This window comes from Psittacula echo (assembly GCF_963264785.1).
Source record: "Psittacula echo genome assembly, chromosome: 8".
Classification (NCBI taxonomy): Eukaryota; Metazoa; Chordata; class Aves; order Psittaciformes; family Psittacidae; genus Psittacula; species Psittacula echo.
In genome coordinates this window covers 14,460,966-14,484,733 of record NC_137744.1, presented here as the reverse complement: position 1 = coordinate 14,484,733, position 23,768 = coordinate 14,460,966, and the positions used below count along the sequence as shown (strand labels likewise).

General features: G+C 41.4%; 1 protein-coding gene and 1 long non-coding RNA gene across 8 annotated transcripts; one reads left to right on the top strand and one right to left on the bottom strand.

The window, feature by feature from the left end:
- The first annotated feature begins 8 nt into the window (after positions 1–8).
- LOC308224544 lies at positions 9–15,547 on the top strand. 4 transcript variants are annotated; one of them, XR_013957509.1, is made up of 5 exons: positions 9–240; positions 1,381–1,565; positions 3,809–4,041; positions 10,291–10,355; positions 15,177–15,547. It is a non-coding gene; the product is annotated as an uncharacterized lncRNA (long non-coding RNA). The 4 variants fall into 4 exon arrangements; XR_013957511.1 differs by lacking the exon at positions 15,177–15,547 and adding an exon at positions 14,980–15,114; XR_013957512.1 differs by lacking the exon at positions 15,177–15,547 and adding an exon at positions 11,165–11,276.
- Positions 4,252–23,763, bottom strand: COMMD5 (COMM domain containing 5). Of its 4 annotated transcripts, XR_013957508.1 has the most exons (9): positions 23,553–23,763; positions 19,635–19,795; positions 18,498–18,526; positions 15,251–15,301; positions 11,222–11,317; positions 9,354–9,429; positions 6,759–7,488; positions 5,870–5,981; positions 4,252–5,691 (listed from the first exon to the last, which is right to left on the bottom strand). XR_013957508.1 is itself a non-coding variant. In XM_080624581.1 (7 exons), exons 1-7 carry the CDS (start codon positions 23,713–23,715, stop codon positions 7,387–7,389), a joined length of 678 nt encoding a protein of 225 aa, XP_080480707.1. In that variant the 5' UTR covers positions 23,716–23,763; the 3' UTR covers positions 6,134–7,386. The 4 variants fall into 4 exon arrangements, 2 of the variants coding, with proteins under 2 accessions (XP_080480707.1, XP_080480708.1); XR_013957507.1 differs by having other exon boundaries at positions 4,252–5,981; XM_080624581.1 differs by lacking the exons at positions 4,252–5,691; positions 5,870–5,981 and having other exon boundaries at positions 6,134–7,488.
- Positions 23,764–23,768: the final 5 nt, after the last annotated feature.

Here is a 23,768-nt window from a genome sequence, read left to right as displayed (position 1 = left end):
GAGGGGCCCGCCCGCCGGCCTGGCACCGGAGCGGGCTCCACAGCCCCAGCCGAGGTCCCGAAGGGGGAACCGGTGCTGCCCCTACAGCGGGCTGTCGGAACCGGCCCGGCCCGGCCTGGCCTGGCCCTGTCCGGTCTGGAGAGGGGTTGCCCTGTCAGCGCGGGCGCCCTGTGAGGGGTTGAGGCCGGTGTGAGCGCCGTGAGGTGCGGGAATGGTTCCGCCCCAGCGCCGCCCGCTCCGGTAGGTGTCAGGCACAGTCCCTTCTCGCCCGGGTTCTGGGTTGGGCAGGGCCGTGCTGCAGGTGAAGACACCCCAATGGGAACCGCTTCCCACCGGGCAGCTGGAAAGTTATGTTTGACCCGTTGGTTTACGGTGACACGGTGGCGAGATCAATTCAGTCCCGGGTTTGGCGTCTTGATAGCTACGGTAGTGCAAAATAAGTAGCAGTTCAAACAGATTTGGAAAAAACAGCAATGCCGTTTCCTGCTAGAACTGGAATTTTAAAGGCTGTAGTGACACAGATAATAACTCTCCTGAAGAGAATCTGCGTAGTTGTGAAGCTATTCTGATGACGGGTACTCGTGTTTTTAGGACTAGGAGAACACCAGGAAGAAAATGTCGTGTTTACTTGGGTATGTGGTGTGGCATATTGCATGGGTATACCTGCCAGATTCTAGGTTAAAAACACATGCCTTATGATGTATGTTTGTTTTATTTAGGACTAGCTGAGTTGCCCACTTCAGTTTGCACTTTTCAACCAGTTTTGGTTATATGAAAGATCTGTACTAGTTGTGTAACTGTTGGTGCTGAACTAGGGAGAAAATCGCCTGTGCTACCACAGAACAGAAGCAGTTGTTTTAAAAGAAGTTGTCTGATATTCGTTTGCTTGCAGTTTTATGTAGATCACAGTTACAGGTTCTAGAAATGTCCATGATTTCTAGACAGATGTTTTCAAATACTCTAAAAATATAGAGCACTTTTCACACTGTCTTAAAATCCACTGCAGTATTTGATATTTCTGAGGATAGCTGTTATTGATACTATTGGCCTCCTCACAAAACATAAGGGATGAGGAAATTGATTTCCCATTTCTTATTTATAGAAGTATCTGGACCCCCCCTGCTTTGTCTAGGTAAGCTAAGCAGGTAAGGACAAGCCCTGCCTATGGGGGTTGAATGGACAGGACAGAAGATGGAAGAAAGGAGAAGGAAGAAACATGACTTTTGTAAGACCTTGTTTAGAGAGGATACATGAGAAAGTTCAGATGAACTTAGATTTAAAGCTAAAAAGTAATTTAAAGCCAGTTAAATTCTGGCTCTTAACTCTTAATAATACCCACCAGAATAGGGAGGGCTAATTTTGTGATGTTTATGTGTCCAGGTGTAGGCAACTTTGGGATTATACAGGAAGTCAGAGTTACACCTGGAAACAGAAACCAGCCTTCAGACCCCTCAATAACTGTCTTCAAATTCTATGACAAGAAGACATTTTGCACCTGCTAAAAGTTTGGAGTCCATCCCTAGGGCTCTTGAAGAGAAAGTGTAACATCCAACCGTTATTCCCAGGTAAGTTTTTCAATTAGAAAAGTTTTAATAGAATAACCACTGGTTTTAGTATTTTTTTTTCTGCCATAGCTTAAATCAAACAATAATCCAAAGTGTAGTTCAGCCTGCCAACAGATAATTCAAAGAAAGATGGGACACCTGAAGCACTTAAAGTTTCAGTTAAGCAATGCTTCAGAACAGGCTGAGTTAGAACTGGGGCTCAGAAGGATGGGGTTTTCCCCACAGACTCACGCTCGCTAACACAGACTTCTTGTTTCCCAAACTTCCATGCAAGAAGAACTCGTACTGTTTGTGCCTGGTGTGTGGTAACCCAAATCCATGCACTCAGCAGAGATCCTGGGGTTGTTCAGGCCTGGCTGCTCAGCGGCTGGTTCCACAAATCAAGCTCACCAGTGCTGGCTTTCTCCTTACATTTATACACACAAGTTACAAGGTAACACACTACCAGTTACAATGATTGGGTTTAATCTACATGTAATATTTGCTGTGGTGTTCCTTCTAATCACTACACGTGCTCAGAGGAGGGGTCTTCATTTCAGTCAGAGTCTTTTTGACCTCTGTCGGTGTGATTTTTAGTATTATAATAAAGCCAGTTCACTTCAGGACACCTTAAAAGTTAGTTTTATTACCATGTTAGATAATCAAATGATCACTTGGCCAAGCTGTCAAATAACTCATCCTTTAGTACTACCAATCCTGAATGTTCTTTAATCTTTTGAACAAGCCCAGGATCTAGTTTTCCCCATGAATTCCTTATTGTTTCAAGAGGTTCATTTTGTCCCAGGCCCAAGATGCAATAACTATGTAACTATGGCTACAAATTGCAGGTGCACAATATAGCAAGTGATATATCATATCACTATAAAAGAACAAAGAAAGATGTTTCTTGTAGCTTTGAGGTCAGCAGTTGTCTCTATTGCAAAATAGCCTCGGCAACCCCTCAGTGTGTTATTTTATAACCATTGTGCTGAAAACCACTATGAGTCAAAGCCTATTCAAGCGAGGGAAAGTGACAGAACCACTGGTTACCAGTAGCAATGCGATGACAATCTCTCCATCAGGAATATGCCACCAGTATTTACACAGTTACATTGCAGACACTTAAAGAGATAAGTCACGTACAAAGGTAGGATTTCTAGCAGCACATGAATTCAAGATAGGGAAATAGATTGTTGCGGAAAATGTGATCAGCATTTGTGCTCTGAAAGGAACTTCCACAGTTTCTATTTACAATGTATGAAGGCATTTGCAGGGCTTGCTGACAGGCTGATGGCTCCAAACTGGAATGACTCTCAAAAAAGCACTGTGAAACGTACTTCTGGGAATTCTCTTACAGCAGCAGGGATGTGGCTGAAACATTCCAAGAGAAAAGGGCAGCTGTGCTTATGAACTACTCCCGTGGTGGGAGCTGTATGTTTAGGAGGGTGAACAGAGCACAGACCTTTATCCAAAGCCAGAAAAAAGTTCAGACCTTATTATGGATGGCCTGTGGGCAACAACGCTGTGATTTCTTAGGGAGGAAACCAGCTGGCTCTGCCTCTGCTAGTTCCTGGTACATGTGGTGTTTGGTAAATGTTAGTACTTGGTGGGGTGTGACAGGTACAGAGTGAGCTGTACAGTCACTAATGGCAAATATTTTTAAGCCAAGATACTGCTTTACTGTTCACTAGAAATCAGCAACTACAAAATATTTGATTCTGACATCAGGCCAGGCTCTGCAAAGATTATTTTAGCAAGAACAGCTGTGTAAGTTGAATGTACATACTCAATCTAGATATGCTGGGGTGTTTTTATATAACACATCCTGAAAGCGTGGAGTTTTCATGCATTCATACATATATTCATGGATTTGGAGCAGCAGTGGGTCATGAGGTGTACTTGATTAGGAAGCAAAAAAGAAAAAAGCAAAAAGCAGAAAAAACCCCAAAGCAACTCCCTACCTACCTGCATTGTTCATGAGATCAGGAACGATTTATCCCTCACTTAAGCAGAAGTTAAAGCTAGGAGGTGACTCACTCTGCAAAAGCACATCTCCCTTGTATGAGTTTTCTGCAAAGGGAGGTTTAATTTCTTCCTTTTAATGACAATGAGCACAATACTGATCTTCTTCCAGCAGTTAATGACTGGCACAACAGGCAGGATGAGAGCATGACTACGTTCTTCAGCCACCTTCTGGAGCTATAATCTGCGTCAGATTTTGAGACCACAAAACCAATCAACCAACCTATATCTTTCCCCTCTAGGCTCACTACTCAACTAACACAACTAATGCAAGTGTGAAATTCTGACCTCCTAGTCATGCTGACAAAGCTCCTGCTCTGCTGGAAGAGAAAACTCACATCGCAAATACAGCCACAGATGGCTTGTTATTTTCAAGTGCTGTGCACACACTGTAATAGTCCATACGCAAGAACAGATTTGGACTGATGGCCTGTGGAGTTGAGCCAACTGGAAAGAAAAGAGGGAGATCTGACCGGTATGTTGGGAAGCAGTGCTGACAGATGGGTAGAGAGCGGGAAGTGAACATGTGTGTGTTCTTCAGTGTTATTTTGCCACTGAGTCTCTGAATGACTTCTGGCAACTATCTTTGACTCTCCTTTTGCATTCTGCCTACAATGACTACCCCTGCATACGCTGGACATCTCTGCTATTATACATACACGATTAACATTGAGAAACAATCAAGTTCCAGTTCTGTTTTAAATAGGTTTTGACACATTAATCTTGAAAGCAAAGGTATATTGTTCCATATACTGTAAAGGAAATAAAGAAAAGGTGAAGTGGGGAAATTTATGTTCATACACCACAGGTTAGAAAATAGCTAGACCTAAGATATTCACAAATACATTATCCAGTTTAAATGAATGCATGGTGCCATCAAATAGAGAAAGCAACTGCATCACTGGGGTTTGTTTTTCAGGGAAAACTACTAATAGAAGCTGGGAAAGGTACTTGTTACCTGCTGGTCTGTGAATAGTGTGTAATAGGAAAAAAAATACTTGTCCTTCCCAACACAAACCTTCTCCCTTCCTAACTGATGACTGACTGGTGATCAGCCTGACAAGAGCTTGGGACCAACACAGCCAGCATCCCACACAAGTTGTATCTTTCCCACATTGTACAGAAAGGGGGATTCACAGCCTGTCCTTGAAGTGTAACCAAACCTAGAGTGAGTTGGGTAAAATAATTTCTGTTCAGGCATACCCAGATTCTGAGAATATTATTTTTGTTCTGTATTGAAATGAAAGGGCTGCAGTCAGAAATTCAGTGGAATTCAAATGCTGGAGAATTTTAATTGTGAAGTAAGATCTTTCAATGTTGAACAATATTTAACACATAATTCACTGTGAAATTAAGAGCAAACAATACTTTTAAGGCTCACATTTTATCAAAGCTGAGGAACTGTCCACTAGCCATTACCCATTTTGGTGGCAACTGCTGTTTTACTGGAAAGCTACTCTGTCAGAAGGAAAGCCCAAATTAACTTCTAAGTACAGAAGAATTAAAATCTTAAGTGTTTACATACCCCTTCATGTGCACTGTAAACCTCCAGTTACAGTAAACTCCTGCTTAATGTTTGGCAAGAAAAATTTGAGCCTAAAAGAAGTCTATCACCCCGTGTGGAGAACATGAGGAAAACAGTAAGGAAGCCTTTCCACTTCTGGAGAATGTGGGCAATGGCTGTTACAGGAGAACAATGAAAGGAATATATTCCATCTAGAAGGCATTTATGGATCCTTCTGAACAGTAAAAAAATACTTTGCAAATGTCTAGAGCAGTAGGTCATTTTATACCCATGCAGTGTTCCATTTGTCTGTAAACACTTGTGATCTCAGTTGAGATTCCTTTCTAGTTTGAAACCAATAAACTTGAACATTCAAAGGGAAACGCTTGTAACAAGGAATGCAAGAATGTATGTTTTATATCACATCTTGTGGTAATGGAATTCCAGAAATAAGATATACAAGCTTCACAAACTAAAACAAAAAAGAAAACATCACATTAATGCAACCTACAGTCCACTTGAAGTTACAGGAGCTAATTCCTCTTTACATGTTTTGGTGTAACCTGAACACAGTAGTTAAGATGCAGTATGGATCAAACCTCAGACTTATTGATGAGTAGCCTACAAAGCAAATGGAACAGTTTGAAATAAAGGCTGATAGGTTTGTTTGAAACTACAGGACACATTCTTGCACAGGTTTTAAAAGCTTTCTGGACCATAGCTATTGAGCTGTCCTTGTATTAGTGCAGAGTGCTGTCAAAGTTCTTTTTAAAAGTATGACAATTAAGTTATTTTATACCTGTTGTGATTCTTAAAATCCAAGAGCCAAATCATCCTTTCAGACAGAAACATCTGTGGGAGCGTAAAAGGCCTCCTAATCCATGGTTTTAATTTCAGTAGTTTTCTGTGGGCTGTAAGGAAGATAAAGATAAGTTCTACAGTCACAAAAACCAAGAGGGAGAAGTATGGGTGGTACTACTGGTGTAAAACCCCTAAAAGCAGCTAGAATGAGCCAGCGCCAACAACAGTCATGGCACACACTTTCTAAACTGCTTTTGGCAGCTGGATAAATCCAACAGTTCTAGGGCCCACGGCTTGCGCTGTCACTGGGCCATTGCTCACAGCCCCCGTATCTTTGCTGCTGAGGAAAACTTGTTCAGACAACGATTGAGGAATGCAGCCCTTCTTGGCAAAACTCTTAGGGACATACATGTGGTCCCATGGCATTTAAATGAGAATTAAAACATATGCTTCAAGTTAAGGGACTTCTTCCAAGATTTACTCATGGGGCAAATAAATAGAATTTTTATTTCAGTTGGGAGGGACCTACATTGATCATCCAGTCCAACTGCCTGACCAATACAGGGAACTTCAGCCTATGCTTAACTGTTTCCTTGGCCTGGTGGCTTGGTATTCTCACACCCATGACTTTCCTCCCAGAGGCTGTATGCAGCCTCTTCATCCCAGAGTCTGATTTGCACTATTAATGAGTATGTAGTGATCTACAAGATCAGTCTCCTGCCACGCGCTATTATTGCAGTGCCAAAGGTTTCTGCCCAATAATTCAGATGATTCTGTTCACATTGAACATATGGGAAATACATAAAACAAGAAGCAGGCCTTTCCAGTTAGAAATCTATGAGATTATTGCTATTTAGCCCATTTTGATCAACCAGATAAAGACTTACATTGTACCTTTCCACTTGTGCAATTCCAAAGTAGTTCTGGAAGCTCAACTCTTTTGATCCACAGACTTGCAGTTTTCTTCAAAGTTAGCCTTTAAATACCTGCAGCCATAACTCAGTCAGTGAGAAGCCAGAAGCACTTTTACTCACGCAAAACTCCAGTTCACATTTGTCACATGAGAGCACGGGAGTGGATGTTTTTTGTTGTTGTATTTTTTATTTGAGATACTGCAGAGCTTCCTTCTGATACACACTGACGGGGCTTCTGGTAGCAGGCTTTCAAAAATGCTGAGAATGATGAATCACAATCAGAAATAAATGACTCTTACATCTATTAAGACAGTTATTTAAAAAATGTTTTGATGAATCATGCAATAATTCTCGCAAACAGCATAATGCTTTTTCATAGATTTGGTTTTGGTTTTTTCCTAAGTCTTACGAAAAGAGCTTGTGCTTTTAACGCTTGAAATGAAAACATATTTACAGCAGACATCATAAACGCTATAAATGACCATAAATGCCATGTTAAAGTTCAGAGAGGCAAAGTGGTGACGCTTCCCTGCTTTGCCAATCACCAAACATGCTGAGGGTGTTTTCAGATCTGTTCTATAAGCTCCCAGTTTCAAAGCGTTCAGTCCTGGATCTTCAGTATGCTTCTCTTCTCCAAGTCATTCATTTCCTTCAGTATAAGGGCAACGTTGTATCTCAGTTCTTGAAACTTTGCAACTGGCACCTGAAACAGAATATTCAGGTTAGAAAATATGAAACAGCTTGGGAACTTTCACAAGTACATGCCTGTGGACTGGGACATGCCACAGTGCCAGCCCCATTTACTTTTTCAGGGGTTTTTTTTAGACGTAAAGGATTTGAGGTTAGGAAAATGCAGTTAATTCAAGGAAATCATCCAGGTAAAAAAGAAGAGTGGGAAAACCCAGAAATGACAGCTACCTAGTACATCTTCTACACTGCCTGATGTGAGAAAGGACGTGCTCCAGAACGTAAACTGATGGCTGCTGTGGTGAAGCAAGTTATGGACTGGAAGGAAAGATAAAGACACTTGTAAGGTTGCAGAGACTAAAGAATTCTTAAGCAACAAATTCCAGATATTCTGCTTGTCTGAACTTCGCAAGAGAAAGGAATCGAGGACTTGGCAGCAACCTCAAGAGCAAAGAGCACTGTCTGTATGTGGAAGGCCAAAGGTTTTGATTAAAGTATACAAAACATTTTCAGTCGTGCAGGAGACTAATGGACTTCTCTTTACCACTTCAAGCCTGAGAAGCCAAATGGATAGAAGTCTGTTACCTGGTAAGACAGAGAACCACATCTGAGTGCAGGCACAGACTGGGTGACATGTTAGTACAGCACAAACATGTGCTCATGTGAGTACCAGCAGCAGTCTAGCTAGTCCCAGCCTGCTCTGCAAAGCACTGCCTAATTTACTTCTTTGAGAACACTGAAGACACAACTGTTCTTCTGACAGTCCTTCGTAATCCTTCTGCCTACTGTAGCACAGATACCAGTTGTGTGAGAGGAATCCAACATTTGATTTGCATTTTCCATATGCATCAGAAGGCATCACATCCTTTTCACTTTTGACATATATACAAGACTCAAATCTAAACAATTAAGAATATATACTAGTTCTCACAAGTGAAACTCACACTGTTGTAAAGGGTTATCCTGAATTCCATGGCACCATTTCAGTTCCATGGGAGACCTCAGAGTGTATGGGATGCCCTGAGCCAGACTGTCCGCAGCAAGGGAATTTGATCTCAACACTTTCCAATGTAGCACTGAATTTGTGCCTTCCTCAATAGCTGCCTTCTTGTGAAACACTGTAAAAGTAAAATCAGTCCCCATCTTTCAACCCACAGTGCTTGGTGCTTCCTCCAGACTACTACTAACACCTGAACTGAAGCCAAAATCTTTAGAGTTCAAATGTAACAGTGCTTGCTGTGCACTGAATTCCTGTATGCACCACCATGTTATTTATAGAACAAGTAGCATTCCTTTTCAAAAGTTAAAAATATGGAAGAGTTTATGCCATCTTCTGGCAAGCCTTTATGTACAGCATCAGGAATACTGCCACTGACTAATTCTAAGGTAAAAAGCAAAGAGGTTTTTTTACTTTCTTTCTAGCAGCAAGAACTTTACTGAGGAATAAAACTATCTCTGCCCTAGAAGAGAATGTTACCATTTTAGAAGTGTATCATACATTATATAAACTACCCGAGTGATTTTCCTGCCCTCAAGAGCCACCATCAGGTCTGAAGGTTACAGCTGATAACAAACCTCTATTTTTTAATCAAACCAGGTATTACCCAACAGTGGTTTTTAGTAATTAATGCTCTTTAACAAATGAGTTTCCAGTAATATGTGTGTAGGAACAAGGCAGAAAATGATTTTGGGTGGCATTTCTTTATATGCAGCTACACTGTGTGAAGGATTCCAAAGAAAACCAACCAATGACAATGTACTGTTTACAAAAGCTTTAACATTTTAAACAGTAAAGAACTGTTAAAAACTGTTAAAAAGAACTTTTATGATTTTTTTTGTTTGTTTTTTTCTTTTTTAATTTATTATGGTAATCAGACTTACTTCAAAGCGATGAGCTGTCCCATCTGAAAGCTTCAGCATCATTAGAATGGATGGTTGAAGTGCACGAGCCAGTGAACTGAAATTATTTACATGATTAGTATTACAGCAATAGACACGGGCAGTGGGATGAGTACAGCACTGAACATTAGCAAGTTGAGAGGTTCATGTAGGCTTTACATAGAACATGAGGAATTTCAGTCACGGAGACCTGTACCTGGCTGGCAACTCAGGAGCATGGGAGTCATGTCCAGTTTACCTCAGTATTGAGTTTAGTAACTGTGAGTTTAGAGCAATCTTAATTTTAAATAATAGTTCAGTGGAACTATGGTAAGGATAAGAGCTAACCAAGCACTGCCAGTAATAATACACAGTTTTCTTATGGAGTTTACCATGTTGCATTAATCCTTTCCATCCCTTCAATACTTTCAACCTCCATCTCATTTAGGGAATCAAGCTCTTCCAGTCTTCACCCTAAATTTGTGGGATGTTATTTTATTTGATGACCCAAGAAAGGGAAATTCTTGTGCAGCTTTCATCAACCAACCCTGCCAAAGCCTGCTCAGGTACTGAAAGGCATTATAGCCAGAAGCCATACCTCTTCACAGAGGCTGGTGCTGGATGATAAGCAAGAAATCCCAGGGGGGAGGTTGACTGGAAAGGAGGTAAGAGGAAGGAAAATAGAAAAGGACAGTGTATTGCTCCAGTGTTTGGAAAACAAATCATAGGATTTGCCTGCAGCTTGCAAGCACTGTGCCTGAGGATGTGTATCTGTACATTTTGCTCTCTTAGAGGTACAGATTTTTTTCTGCATAGTGGTACCTGTTTTTACAGGTATCACTATGCAGCACTGTTTACAGCATTTCATCTGAGAGTCACCTCTCTTAGTAGCTTGTGGCCATTACAACTTTCACTCAGGAGCCTTTGTTCTCGCTTTCAGGAAGACCACCTCTGATCCATGGGCGCCTCAACTATGGCGGGAAAGAGACTCTCCCTTGGATGCAGGTACTCATGTATGCAATTTGAAGTCACCCATGCTAACAATGTATGCTACTGACAAATACTGGATCATCACTTAATTTCTTTCACCTTGGTCTGTCTTGGTTAGAACAAGACAAAGACCAGGAACAGCACAGACAACATGTTTCTGTTTCCTTCTGGCCCTGCCAAACAGTCATCCCCCAGCTGCCTCTGCTGTGGCAGCTGGCAAGAAGCTATTCACTGCAGGCACAGACAGGATGATTACAAAGACCTTTGCTCCTGATTTGTGAAAGAAACTAGGAGATCAGTGACGAGTTGCACAACTATGGCAGCGTAAAGGTGCTGTTCTGAAGCCTCTCTTTGTAGTATGTATAGCAGACTGTACCGGTAATGAGATTTTATTTATCATGTGCAACACAGAAATGATAGTCTACTTGAGAAGTTGTATAGATGATTTCCCTCCCCTGCTCCAGTGAGAGCTTGGCTGGCTGTATGAGGGTCAATCCACCTAATTTATTCCATCATATCTGAGGACCTGTGGATGGAGTTCTATCAGCTCCATCAAGTTTCAAAATTTTGAAAGAAACTCAAAATTTGAATTAAAGGGTTTTTACCATAAAGGTTTTAGAGATCAAAACAAATAAAGAGCTCAAAAGTATCTTTAGTAGAAGATGAAGGCAGCAGTCTGTCAGCAACCCATGTTAACAGCAGCAACCTGTATATAAACTGACTTCTGTACTGTTCAGAAAATCCTCTCCATATCTTACCCTTTAATGCTGCATGCCAATCCATTACTGAAGATACATTTTAACACTATTCACATTTTTAAGCAGCACAAGAAGTCCTTGGGCAAAGTAATTTCTAGAGTCATGCAGGATTCTCTTTTATACCTTGTGGATATAGCTACGTCCACTCTCCACTTGAAGTCCTGGACACTTGGCAGCCTACTTCCTTGTATGAGAGCTGTGCCTTCGGAAATGGGACGCCTATAGAGTAAATCAGAAATGGGAGACTGAAAAGAAAATTCATAAACCAAACAACAATCTAAAGAGAAAATAAGATCCCTCAGAATAAACCGGTCTGGAACTTGTTTCTTTCCTACATCTATCACCATTTAGAGAGGTCTCAATGAGTGGAGGTTTTGTGTGTCTAGGAAAGCTGTGCCCAGGTTATCCACTTTTCCTATGCTTAACTACAGTCCATGTTAAAAAAGAGCAAGTGACTCTGCATAATTCCAGTAAACTGATGTAATTCTAAAGTTCAGCAAGAGTCACTGTAATGGCTGGCATTTCTATTCTTTCAATTACATGTAACTGTGCAGGTTAGAAAGGGATTTGCAAATGGATCTTTATCTTCATGCAGATCCAACAGGAACAAGCAAGCAGGAATGAAACTGATGACTTGACCAAACAAGTAGGAATAAGGTCACTGTGCTCCTTCAGCAGAAAGCATCTGGTATTAGCAAGTAGCAATGTTTAAAAATATAGTAATAGTAGAGTGTACTTGGAAGCGTACTTACAAGAATAATCACAGTGACTCTTGCTAATCCAACACAATTTACAAACTCTTAAGTCCTTACGTAATGCTCACTGCCAACTCTTGCACAACCTTCAAGATTTTTGTCTAGTTTAATGTGTAAGAAGCCAAGGCCTGAATTTTTTACACATATTGCAGGAACAAACAGGCTGATCCAGCCTCAGTTTATTCCTGTGAGGAAACACAGTTGACAGCGGTTCAGCTTCAGATGGTTGACAATCTGAAATTTTAAAAGCATCTTAAGCTCAGGGTAACTTAACAAGTCAAATCTGACACACAGCCATAACAACCACCCATTTTTAGACATATATGCAGAAATACCTTCATCTCATGTGTCCTGAAGTTATTTCCAGTACATTCCAAAGCTACTCCAGTACTCCCACTAAGGGCAGGATAAGAATGGTTACATCCTTTATCCATGGTGCTAGACATAATCTAATTAGAGACTTTACATCAGAAAGGAATCCTCTCTGAACAAAACCAGGACTGCAGGAATGATAGTTTAACATCCCAACTCAGATTCTTGTGTGCAAGTTAACTGGTGCCTTTAGAAACTTCCCAGAAGGATTAATGATTTGGTAAGGTGCACAGGACTGACAGGCTGAGATTCTCCAACACTCTTACATTTAGCAACAGCAGTGTAAGAAAGAATTCATCTTTTTTTCTTTTTTTTTTTTGGGGGGGGTGTGTGTGTGCTTAGGAGGGGTGGGTGGTGTCAGAAGTGTCACATTCCTTATAGTATGGTAAAGGAATGAGCAGAAAAAAACAGATCAGCTGGTTCTTACTCACTGTCAGCTACAGGATAGGAAGTAGGTTACCACAGCTGGGTGCAACTATGAGGAGCTGGAGTCTAGAACGGTCATTAGCAGGATTAAACAGTAAGAACAGGCCTTTCCCTCTGTGGCAGCTGCTGCCAGAGCATTGCTTCATTTGGGGAATGCCTAAAAATAGCCACATGGCTACCGCTTCCTTAAGGCACGCTAACTCCTATCAATGGAAGACCATCCATTCAGTGCAGCACCAGTATTTCAGGGGAAGAAAGAGTAGAGAAAATAGGAAGATGTTTTAGTTAGCAGTGGTGGGGAAGATCAGCAATGCCCAAACAGAGGTGAAGCTTCTGAATATTGTTAAGCTACAGCATTGCTGTGGCCAAACCACAGAGCTTTAGTTCTGGTCAGCACTGTACTTCAGCACCACTCCCTCAGAAAGAGTCACAGCTTTTATAGCTTAGTTTAAGCTTCTGTCAGCACCTTCCAAGCTTGGACAAGATCACAGCTGGAACAGCAAGAATTCTGTAAGGATGACAGAATGTGCATAGTGGCCAACATGCATACAGAAATTATACAGGCCATTAATAAAGCCATTGAGTTCTAAGAGGAAAAGCAAAATGGAGTAGAAAAGACTCAATGGATCTTATATCCAAAACCTAGAGACTATAATTACATTTTGTAAACACTCTGTGCCAACAGCTGCAATGTACTGTCAGCACATAGTGCCTAGGCAGAAGTTAGACGAAGTAAAGCACCATGGATCAGTTAGAGACCATCCAAATTATATGTGGAAAGGATGATACACCTGGTGACAAGAACATCATCTGCCAAAGGATGCAACGGAAGAGCACTCGAAAATGAAAGATTAGAGAATGTGGAGCAGCAGCTGACCTAACAATTCTAAACTAAAGACAAATTCTGGATGGTTCCCTATGCACATAACAAGACATGCCAAGCAGGCCACTGAACAGGAAGAATGAACAAATATGTATGTGTGAAATGCTGACAAATGGCACACAGAATGCACCCTCCTGGTAGAAACTAAAGCTACACTATTAAAAGGAAAAAGCACTACTTTTATTACAAACATTCAGAGAAGGGGAAGTTAGAGTTATCTTTTCCCTTAAAAACCTTATAATTTCTGCAGTTATTTTATGGTGTCAACGTGGCAAGTTTTTCTTTCCTTTTGGTCTACACAGCTTGATGGAACTGTGGAGATACTGAAATACAGATGTCAAATTTCCAGTACTTCAGAGCTGTTGTTTAGTGAGAAAAATTGCAGAAACAGGATAAGATGCCAGGAAAAGTATTAAAAATGGATTTTTCTGGGTTATCTAGCTTATACTGAATTTTTTATCAGATGCTAATACTTCTCTTACCATCACAATCATTTATATACAACTCAATAAGCATATGTATGATTCAGTGTTACATTTAGGATTATAAAAGCAGATCTGTCTAGAAATCAAATCTGAGGTACTCTTCTCTGGTCTCAAAACACAGAACAAGATTACACTGGATAATCACAGCTTTTGAAATGAGAAAAAGCTAAATTTTCCAGCATCGTGATTTTGCAGTAGAAAACAGACAATCATGCATGCTTCAAATGACATCTAAATTTATCTTCTTTCTCCACCACAAACAATTTTTCCACTTTGCAACCACGAATTTTGCATTCTTGACACCTATAATTCAGACAGAAGAGCAAGAAAAAGATGAGAAGGCTGAATTTATTTTTACTCCAAGAACCTTTAGCTTTAAGCCAAGATCTTAACCAAGGAAATGAGAAATATTTTTAACTTTGGTATCAGCATTCAGACCCTTGTGAGGGTAACTGAAATACCACAACTATGATTACTGGGATTCCATGCAGAGTATCTGGAGCAGCATTGGGTTAGTGATGCTATGTGCTGAGTGACCTCAAGTTTCAAGGAGAAAAGTTCTGCATATGCAAAAATTTCAAGCAACTTCTAGATGTAAAATAAACTGAATATGGTTGAGCAGAGAACCATATAGAAAAAAGGAATCCCTAGAAGGGACAAAAGAGGTAAGTGGTTCAGAAAGTTCTTGATTCAGTACTTCCTCTGGAGCTACTGCTTAGAAAATGAATTACAGCTATCAGAGCACCTGATATCTCATACATATCATCAAGTCACCCAGTGTGAATTCCCAATTCAACTGTACGTAAAGATTTGACTAAATGCTGTCTGTGAAAGCTCCATAAACCACAGCATGTAAAAGGCATATGTAGCTTGCCTCCCAACAAAGTCTTTCATTTTGCTTTAAATTGAATTATAACAATGATTAAAATGCTTAATTCTGCAATGCATTTTCATCTGTAGGTACTGATGCACCTTACAGAGCCTATAGAACATTATAAAAATTGATTGGTGATTATCACAGAAGAACTGGAAATTGGCATGAAAGCTACTTACTGTATTTACAGCCACACAGGATGGACATCATGTTATGTTGAATCAAAATAATGGGACAAGTCTTGTTCATATTAATTTAGAGAATTTTGCTGTTCCCGCAATAGGCCTGGGACTTACATCAGCACAGCTCTGTGCAACCCTGCTGGCTGCACAATGTAAGATACATGAAGATACGAACCTGTTTCCAAAGACTATACTGGAAAAGTCCACAATGAAATCTTCTGGTATCCTTAAAGAGAAGACCAATAAAAAATAGTTAAGTTTTTTGTAACCACAAATATATGGCCTTAGCTACCAAAACAAAAAAAAACCTATTACAGAACACAAATGTGTGTCATCATTTTCCATCTTCCTTTGCTTAAAACTGCCATAAACACTTCAGTATTGACTCAGTCTAGGCTCTCAAAAGGACAGCCTACATTTTTATATCAAGAACCCTAAAAACTGTATTACATCTTCCTGTCCTACCTAGTACAGCAACGGTATTTGCTTAACTTCTCTCAGCCAAGAAAAGTTTTAGAGATAGCTCTGCCAAATGCAGAAGGCAGGCCAGCAATTCATGCTTTCAGAAACCCAGACCTACACATTTCACTTTCACCTGAAGTGTAATGAAAAGAAGATGGAATGAATTGCTCCCACAAAAGCAAGAACAGCGGCCCTTGTAGCTAAGATTACTTACAAAAGGAGCGTAGCTAAGATGGGGAGGACAAACACAGATTTGATGGGGGACCATGAGAACTGGTCGCCTAGACTAACTTGCACCCCATCCACCCTGTGTCTCTCCAGTACTTTACCACTCCTCCGACACTGTTGTTGCCTCACAAACAAGCTGCTGTTGATTTTCAGTTCAATGTATCAGGCTGTGAACTGCAAAGACTGCAGAGAAAACACTATCTGTTCAGCTGTCTTTGCCACAGGGACCGTAACCTCCTACGGAGAGACAGGTTGGACAAGTGAGAGAGCTACTGCTGTTGCCACAGTTCAGTCCAGCACTCGACATGCATCAGTGCCCAGAGACATTACTCACCAGTGATTTGAGATACACAGCAGTATAGCAAAGAAAAATCAAAGCAAACAGGGAAGTTACGTGTCCTAAAGGGCTTACAGTGTCTAATGATGGGAGAAAAAACAACTCACACAGGGGAAGATGAAACAGCAATTTTCAGCAATTTAATTCTTAATGGAAGAAGTGGGGTTAAAACACATTTTTAAATGGTGTTTGGATAAAACTGAATGCATATTAGCAAGGTAGTCATCTGAGGCAAAGCGGGAAGTGAGGAGGAGGAACTAGACAGTGCTTTTTTGGCTGTATGTGTCTGTCTGTCTTTCAGAAGAGACATGACTTTATTTCTGCAAACATTACTTATATTTTCCCTGCAAGCATATCACTTAACCCAGCTTGATGATGACCCAGTATCCTCTGTATGTAGTGGAATAGCTGGAGACAGCGGATTGTAATATGATTGTTATGATACCTATCACAGTAGTTGCTCAACTGTAAGGGCAAGTGTTAGTAAGCAAGATACACTACTGTTGCCCTTGAGCTTGCATTATTTTTGCTGGGCAATTAATGATTTTGGCAAAAATTCTGTACCTGGCTCTAACAACTTCCATGAGGCCAGTCATACACTAAGCAGATCAGACACAGAACATGGCACAGCTCAGGCCTGAGCTACAGATGGCAATCAATTTTCAAAGGGACATTCTGAGGAAGGGACTCAAAGGGCATGGAAGATGTGGGGATGTCTCAATCCTATGTTATTGGCCTGAGCCATAATGTTATTAAACAACCTGAGGGTTGTGTGTGGAAATAGTACCCACAGTTTCAAGTGAATTTCTTCTCACTGGCTCAGCCAGTCAGGCTGAAAAATAGGGGATTCAGAATGGCAACCCTGAGAAACCCATAGTACTGATGTAATTAATCAGAAATGGGCATTACTCCAGCCTCTCTCTCCACCAAAAATAGAAGCCAAGACCAGCTGCATCACCAGGAAACACAATTAAAAGACTTTATATGGGTTTTCTTCTTTTCACTGAAGAAAACAAAACAGAATGCAGGAGAGGTAGAAAAAAGGTAACTTGGCTCAGAGCCCAACCCTTTTAAAAGTTAACACAACAAAAAAAAGCAAAATAAGCCATTTTTCTGCCTTAAAAATGTAAAATTCCTGCCCAAACTGGGTGCCAATAATGCCAAGACATGGCTGTTCACTATGTATGTTCTTCACGCACATGAGAAAAAGTGTGGTCAAATGACAGAGATGGAGGCCTGGGAATCTGTATTTCTAGACACAGCCAGTGTAACACAGCCAGCCCAGCCAGTGACTTCTGGCACTCCTGTACACCAACTTTCTCCACAGCTCAACAGAGGAATATTTACCCAGAGAACTCAGCACGGAGCTTTTAGCACTCTTCATTATCCCTTAATCACACTGAACACAGCCTGTGCACACCTCAAACACACCAGCTCTCACTGGGTCAAATGCAACTCCTCATTTTCTTACTGACCTACTTTAAGCTGGGTGTGAACTCCGTGACCTGGCAGAGGAAGCAGCTTGCATTTCAGCTCACAAGACAAAAGGCAGGGCAAACTCCAGCACTGAGCTGCAGGCAAAATTGTACCAACTAGCCAGGCACCTTTCATCATGGCTCCAGTTACACCTTTCACCATTTACATGTCTAAATCTGCAGCTTTAACTTGCCTGAAGTTGCTCACAAAATAAGTTATCCCTATGACTCTGCAGAACAGAGTCTGAGCAGAAAGCCAATGTGCAGGTTAACAGACAAATAAGGATGAAAAATGACAGAATTAGAAACATACTGATCTATTTCTCCTAGGTGGGAATCAGGATGCTGAGAGTTATGGGAAATGAGCATTTTAAAATAATTGAGCCTTGGTGCAGAGGTTTCTCTACAGATGAAACCAGCAACTGCTGTTATTCTCTCCTTGCTACTGAATATGGAAATAAGGGAAAATCTATAGAGATGATTATCATCTGAGGTCTAGCTTTTAGGATACAAACTTCTACTCAGAGATGCTCTGGAAAGGCTGATACCCATTCTGATGAAGTCTGTAACAATCATTACGCTTTCTAGGGTAATGGGCAGGAGAGATCACAGCTGAACAAGGTGGTAGAATGTCATGAACATTTTATCATTGGCCTTTCAAAGAAGGAAAAAAAGTAGGGCAGTTTCTTAGCTTCTGAAATGCCTTACCGAACATGTTAAAAGATATTGCAGGGCAAGGAGGCGATGGCAGAGAGGTCACTCACATTTGCATAACCTACATTACAGACTAAATTAGACCAATCTCCCCAGCATGTGAAATTTACTGCTCATGCTAGGTGCTAACTCAAGTCTCACACAACACTTCTGGTTTCACATGACATTTGGTAACAAATGTATTCTGCATGCATAAATAGGCATACCTGAGCTCCTTTAGGTCTTCCTTAAAAACCTAGAAAGACAAAGAGGGTGAGATTTTACAGGATGTAGTCTTGAAAGATCATTTTTTACCTGGTGAATTAATAGTGGTTACCTGCTTGGTATCTCTCCCCAAAAGTTTTAGTCTCAAGTGCCAGTAGTTTTGAAATGACAGGTTACATATTGAGAATAATTTCCAGAAGTCTTCAATCAAGTAGTGAGAAACTAATTTTAAAGACCTAAATCTGTTGGAAGCCTTTATTTTTGAAAACAACATCCCTGCTATTTCCTTCATTTAGCTATCCATAACATTCTTTTTTAAGAGTAATTCATTACGTACCCTTATTCTCAAATATGTTTTGCAGTAACTTGTTTAAACTATGATAACAGAAAAGAAGTGGTGAAAGATAAGCTCTGAGTACTGAAAGCATATTTTCAATATGCTTCCTGTAATACGTGAGATTTTCCAGCATGCCTTTGTAAATATGAAAACAGGATCTTAAACAAGAGAACAGTGCTGTAAGCCCAGAAGTGGTTCACTCACATAAAAATAAAGTAAGAAAAGAAGAAATGTAAGGTAAAGTAACATGAAAAAGAAAAGAAAATAGTCATGAAGCAGGGATAGGTGTCAGAAACATGGCATATGTACCCATATTCACACAGAACATCCATAGCAGAAGCAGGAAAACCTCCCAGTTTTCACTCCACTGTTTTGGCCATGCAACCTTCCTTCCTCTAAGGCAGAAGCATGAATAAAGGCAGGCAAATATGAGGAGCTCTAAGTGTGGACAGAATGATATGTGTGAGCACATGGTTATGGTAACAGAGAGTTGATGCCAAGGAAATAACTTTGCAATAGTTTCTTTTGGGGTTTTAACTTAAGAGTGAATACAAATATGCACAGTGCAGGTGCTGAAGTAGAAAAAGATCTCTCTTTCCCAAAGCTTAAATACTCTTCCAAGAAGCTCACTGTAAACCTATCTAACAAGTAGAACAACAACGTCTAGATTTTTAAGTTTCTTCCAGCCACTTGGAACATTTTTATGTGTAGCTCCCCACCCTGGCAAATAGATTTTAGATGGTAACTCATGTCTGATGCAGCTTTTAACTTAACAGGACTCCCAAGTACTCCCAGAACTTACTTCTTGTTTGAAAGTTGATAAGGGGAGTCTCAACGCCTCTCGCAGGAGGGTATACATGCCAGAAATGAGGAAAGCAAGTTGCTCTTCCGAGAGATTAGTGCTTTCTGCAATAAGCTTGACAGATTCCTTGCAGTCTTTTCCTTCCAGCGCATTAACAGTGACTGTGAATAAGAAAGCAAAGCAAGATCCCTTTAAAAAGAGGAAGACCTGGAGTCTGTAAACATCAGCATAAATATGTACGATTTTACTTGACTTACTGTACTGACATTTTTCCTGATGTGAAACTGCCACTTTAGGTCTTTGTACATACATCTGATCATCCACCCCCATAGGTCAGTCTCACAACACTTTACCGAGAGAACTTCAATGGATTAATCTTTTGCATTGCAAAATGGAAGATGTTTTCATTTATGAAATTTCTTCATTATCATGCAAAAAGGGTAAAAAAAAATTATTGCTCACAGGTACAATTCCAGATTGAGCTTCTATTAACAAACTTGTTCACATCAGAAGTCTGCTTAAAGCTTAGTGACACTTATGATACACAGCATAGGAGAGGAATTGAGCAAACGATTCAACACTGTTCTCCAACATTTTATGTCATTATGTTGCAATTTCAGCAGAGACTAAGGATTAAATGACAAGAAGACAAAATTAAACCTTCAGGTCTTGTAGTTTGCACAACTGCTGATAATGCAAACTTGAAAGGAAATGACAGTTAACCTGTGTTGCAACATTATACATTAATAACTGGCGTGGGCTTATCTCGATCTTCATCATTCAATTACTCTTTCTTTTTCCACCTATGTACTGGCTTATATAAATTTCTGCTGTCACATCAGCTTCTGTCCTGCACCCTGATCAGCCTGGAAGGGCTGCTGGAGCCACAGGAAGCCCCACATCTGTGGGGAAAAACAGATTATTGACATAATCCCATTGCAGGGTCAGGGCATTAGATTAGTCATTTATAATGAGCTGTATTAGTGCTGTGAATAAAACATGAAAAGTTAAAAACGTCCACCAAGTGGTACTGAAAGCCAGCACTAAGAGATTAGCTTAATACTAATGTTGGGAAATAAATAAAAAAGGAGTTTTAATCAAACTGCCAGCCTTCCTCGTGGTATTAGGTGAGTTCCACTGGCTACTGTTTTCTAATTCTGGATAAACTCTCTTTGCTTTTCACATTCTTAAATGTGCACCAAATTCAGTGGCAAGTCTAGGATCATTCATGTTGAGAGATATAAGTTAGTTAGTTTAAATAAGTTTTGAATACTTCGAGTCACTTAAACTATTGTGTGGTTTAGTATGCTGTTTGCTCAGTTCAACTTGCTTAGCATCAGTAGCTAGATTTGCTGCAGCCTTAGGCTGTATGCTGTGGACTTTTACCTAGATATGCTTTCTGTTAGTTTTCTTAGTGATCTTTCTAGAGGCTAGTATGGTGCTGTGTTTTAGTGTGAGAAGAACTTGATAACACACTGATGTTTTAGTTGTTGCTAAGTTTAAGTTGTTGCTAAACATTTAGATAATGTTTATCGTAGGTCTAGGGCTTCTTAAGTGTCTGTGCTCTGCTGACAAGAAGGTTCACAAGAAGCACAAAGCGGAAGATAAGGAGGCTACAACCATCAGTAGAAGCTATAACTCAGCAAGATAAGAACAGTAAACAGCCTGCCTGTATGGAGACAGAGAAAGAATCCAGTAAGGTGTTAGAAAACCCCAGACCAAAAAATCACCACTGGACTAAAAAGGCATGTGAAAAGCAGGTTGTGTTTGAAGGAGGAGGAATTGTGCCCAAGAGTGTGTGTGAGCAAGGAATCAAAAGGGGCACCCATCCGCTCATTGGAGCCACCTGCTGTGAAGGCACTCTGATCCTAGCAGTTATCTTGTGTGGTGTGTGTACAACTCCTTGGATGGTGTGTGAGTGCTCAGGCAGCAGCTTCTCCCCTAACAAGTCATGTTGCTGACTGAATTTGTCTGGCACTACCTACATGGCAGATTTTGCACAGAGTAGCAAGGATGTGCAAGGTGCTAGTAGTACTAGTACCAAGCTTTCCATGCTGAGAAAGGCTCTGCTCTACGACAACAAAACTGACTTTAAGTCTGCTGGAAAGGCCACATACAGATCAGCACCGAGGCCTGTCTACAACACCATGCACAGAGCAGCAAATAGGTTGCTGCTTACTTACCTACTTAAATACAACTTTGATCTGTTTCTTCAAAGAGCAACAGGTCGCTTATAGTTAGACAACACAACAGCTTTAAAGACAATAGTGGTCTGCTTTCCGTTGACTAACCCTAATAACTAGTTAAAAAATCCACATCATCTTTTATAACCTACTCGCATTACCGTAGAATACAAGACGTTTTTTAGTCAGTACAGTTCAGGGAACTCGGAAGTATCAGCTGTCACAACATTTCCAACAGTCAATCTGAAGCAGGAAAAAAAAGAATAAGCCCAAAATATCCCAAGAAAATCTCACTACTGGATCATTTGCTCCTGGTAGGAAGTAAATGACACTATAGCAGAGCCTGCAATAACACAGGCTAGATAACCCTGAGATAATGGTATATGCACATTTTACACTGTGAACTGTGCAGATATATGAAGCCACATCTCATTTTGTTATGATTTAGCAGTATAACAGCAACAGCCTCAAAAAACTAACTTGGTGCAAATGCCAGAGCAATTCAGATGTATTGGGTTGAAACCCATCATGTCTTCAAAGACTACTAACCCTTCAAAGGACAACCCACTGCCCTGCAAGCTGGCAATCCCCAGCCAACAAGAACAGAAGATAACTGGAGATCTCTGCCAGCCTCACATAACATGGGCACTTGGATGAATCCCTGTGGTAGCACCTGCCCTGGCTTCAGATGGCTCTGAAGGTCTGTTTGTTCCCCCTACAGTAGGAAGCATTTATTGCACACCTAAATGTAGGCAATAATTCACACTGAAATAAAACTCAGTTGGAGCTTAGGGGACAGTCAGGCTTTCTGACACCAATATAACTTCTTGGTCTTTGTTGTCTCTGCACTGGACAGAAAATATGGTTCAACACCTCTATTTACTTTTGTCCCAGTGCCTCTACTTATACATCTGCTTTATTACTTTCAATTACTGTAAGGAAACCCTGGATGCACTGCTTCATTTCTGGCACTGCAGCAACACTTTCAGAGGCAAACAGCTACCAGATGCCTTGAGTCCTTATTGACTCAATCCAACAAAAAAAGAGGCCCAAAAAGAAGTTACCTGAGAGAACACACATGCCAGGGCTGCAGCACTACACTGTTCGTGCAACAGTTGGGCTCCTTAAGAGCTGTGCTTTTGTTCTACTAATCAGCTCTTGGATTATTCTGAAATTATTTTGCGTAAAATAATTTACTCAACCAAGTAACTCTGATTTTGGTGGTCAAAGGTGCCTTGAGAAAATCTCAACTCTCTCGCTTTACCGCACGCAGAAGCCTCACAGAGAAAAACCTTATCAATCACTGCAGCCCCAACTCCAGTCAGACACCTGCACTTTGAGCATCCTTCATTTCCTCCTGCACGTTATGACAGCATCAACGGGGGCTCTGGCTTTCTTCTGACCGACACAATCCCACCGTGACTCGACCACTGGCTCTGGGACTGAGCGGGGAGAGAAGAGTGAGAGCTCCTCGTTTTCACGGACCTCACGGGGTTTTAGAAAACACACAGGAAAACCCGTCATTAATTCAACGCTCAGCTTTAGCTTCCTGCAGGGAAAAGCAACGGGAAGCGCACCGGGAGAGCGGCGACCCTGCCCGCGAAGACCCTCCAGCGGTCCCCGCCTTCCCCACGGAACGCGGCGCTGACCTCCGGCTCTGACCCGCACCCTGCGGCGGGGCACCGAGGGCGGTGGGATGCCCGGGGCGGGGCAGGGCAGGCCTCGCCGGCCATACCTCTGAGGAGCCGCCGGAAGGTCTCCTTGCCTATGTCCTGCAGGACCCGAGCCATGGCCTCTACCTCGGCCGGAACCCGCGGCCCCAGGAAGCCGCCGCCGCGGCCGCCACCGCTCTCGCCGTGCCCGTGGGCCGCGGCCCTGGCCGCCGCCACCGCCGCCATCGCCACACCGCCCCGCTGGCGCCAGGGGCGTGCTGGGGGCGGGCACACTGGGT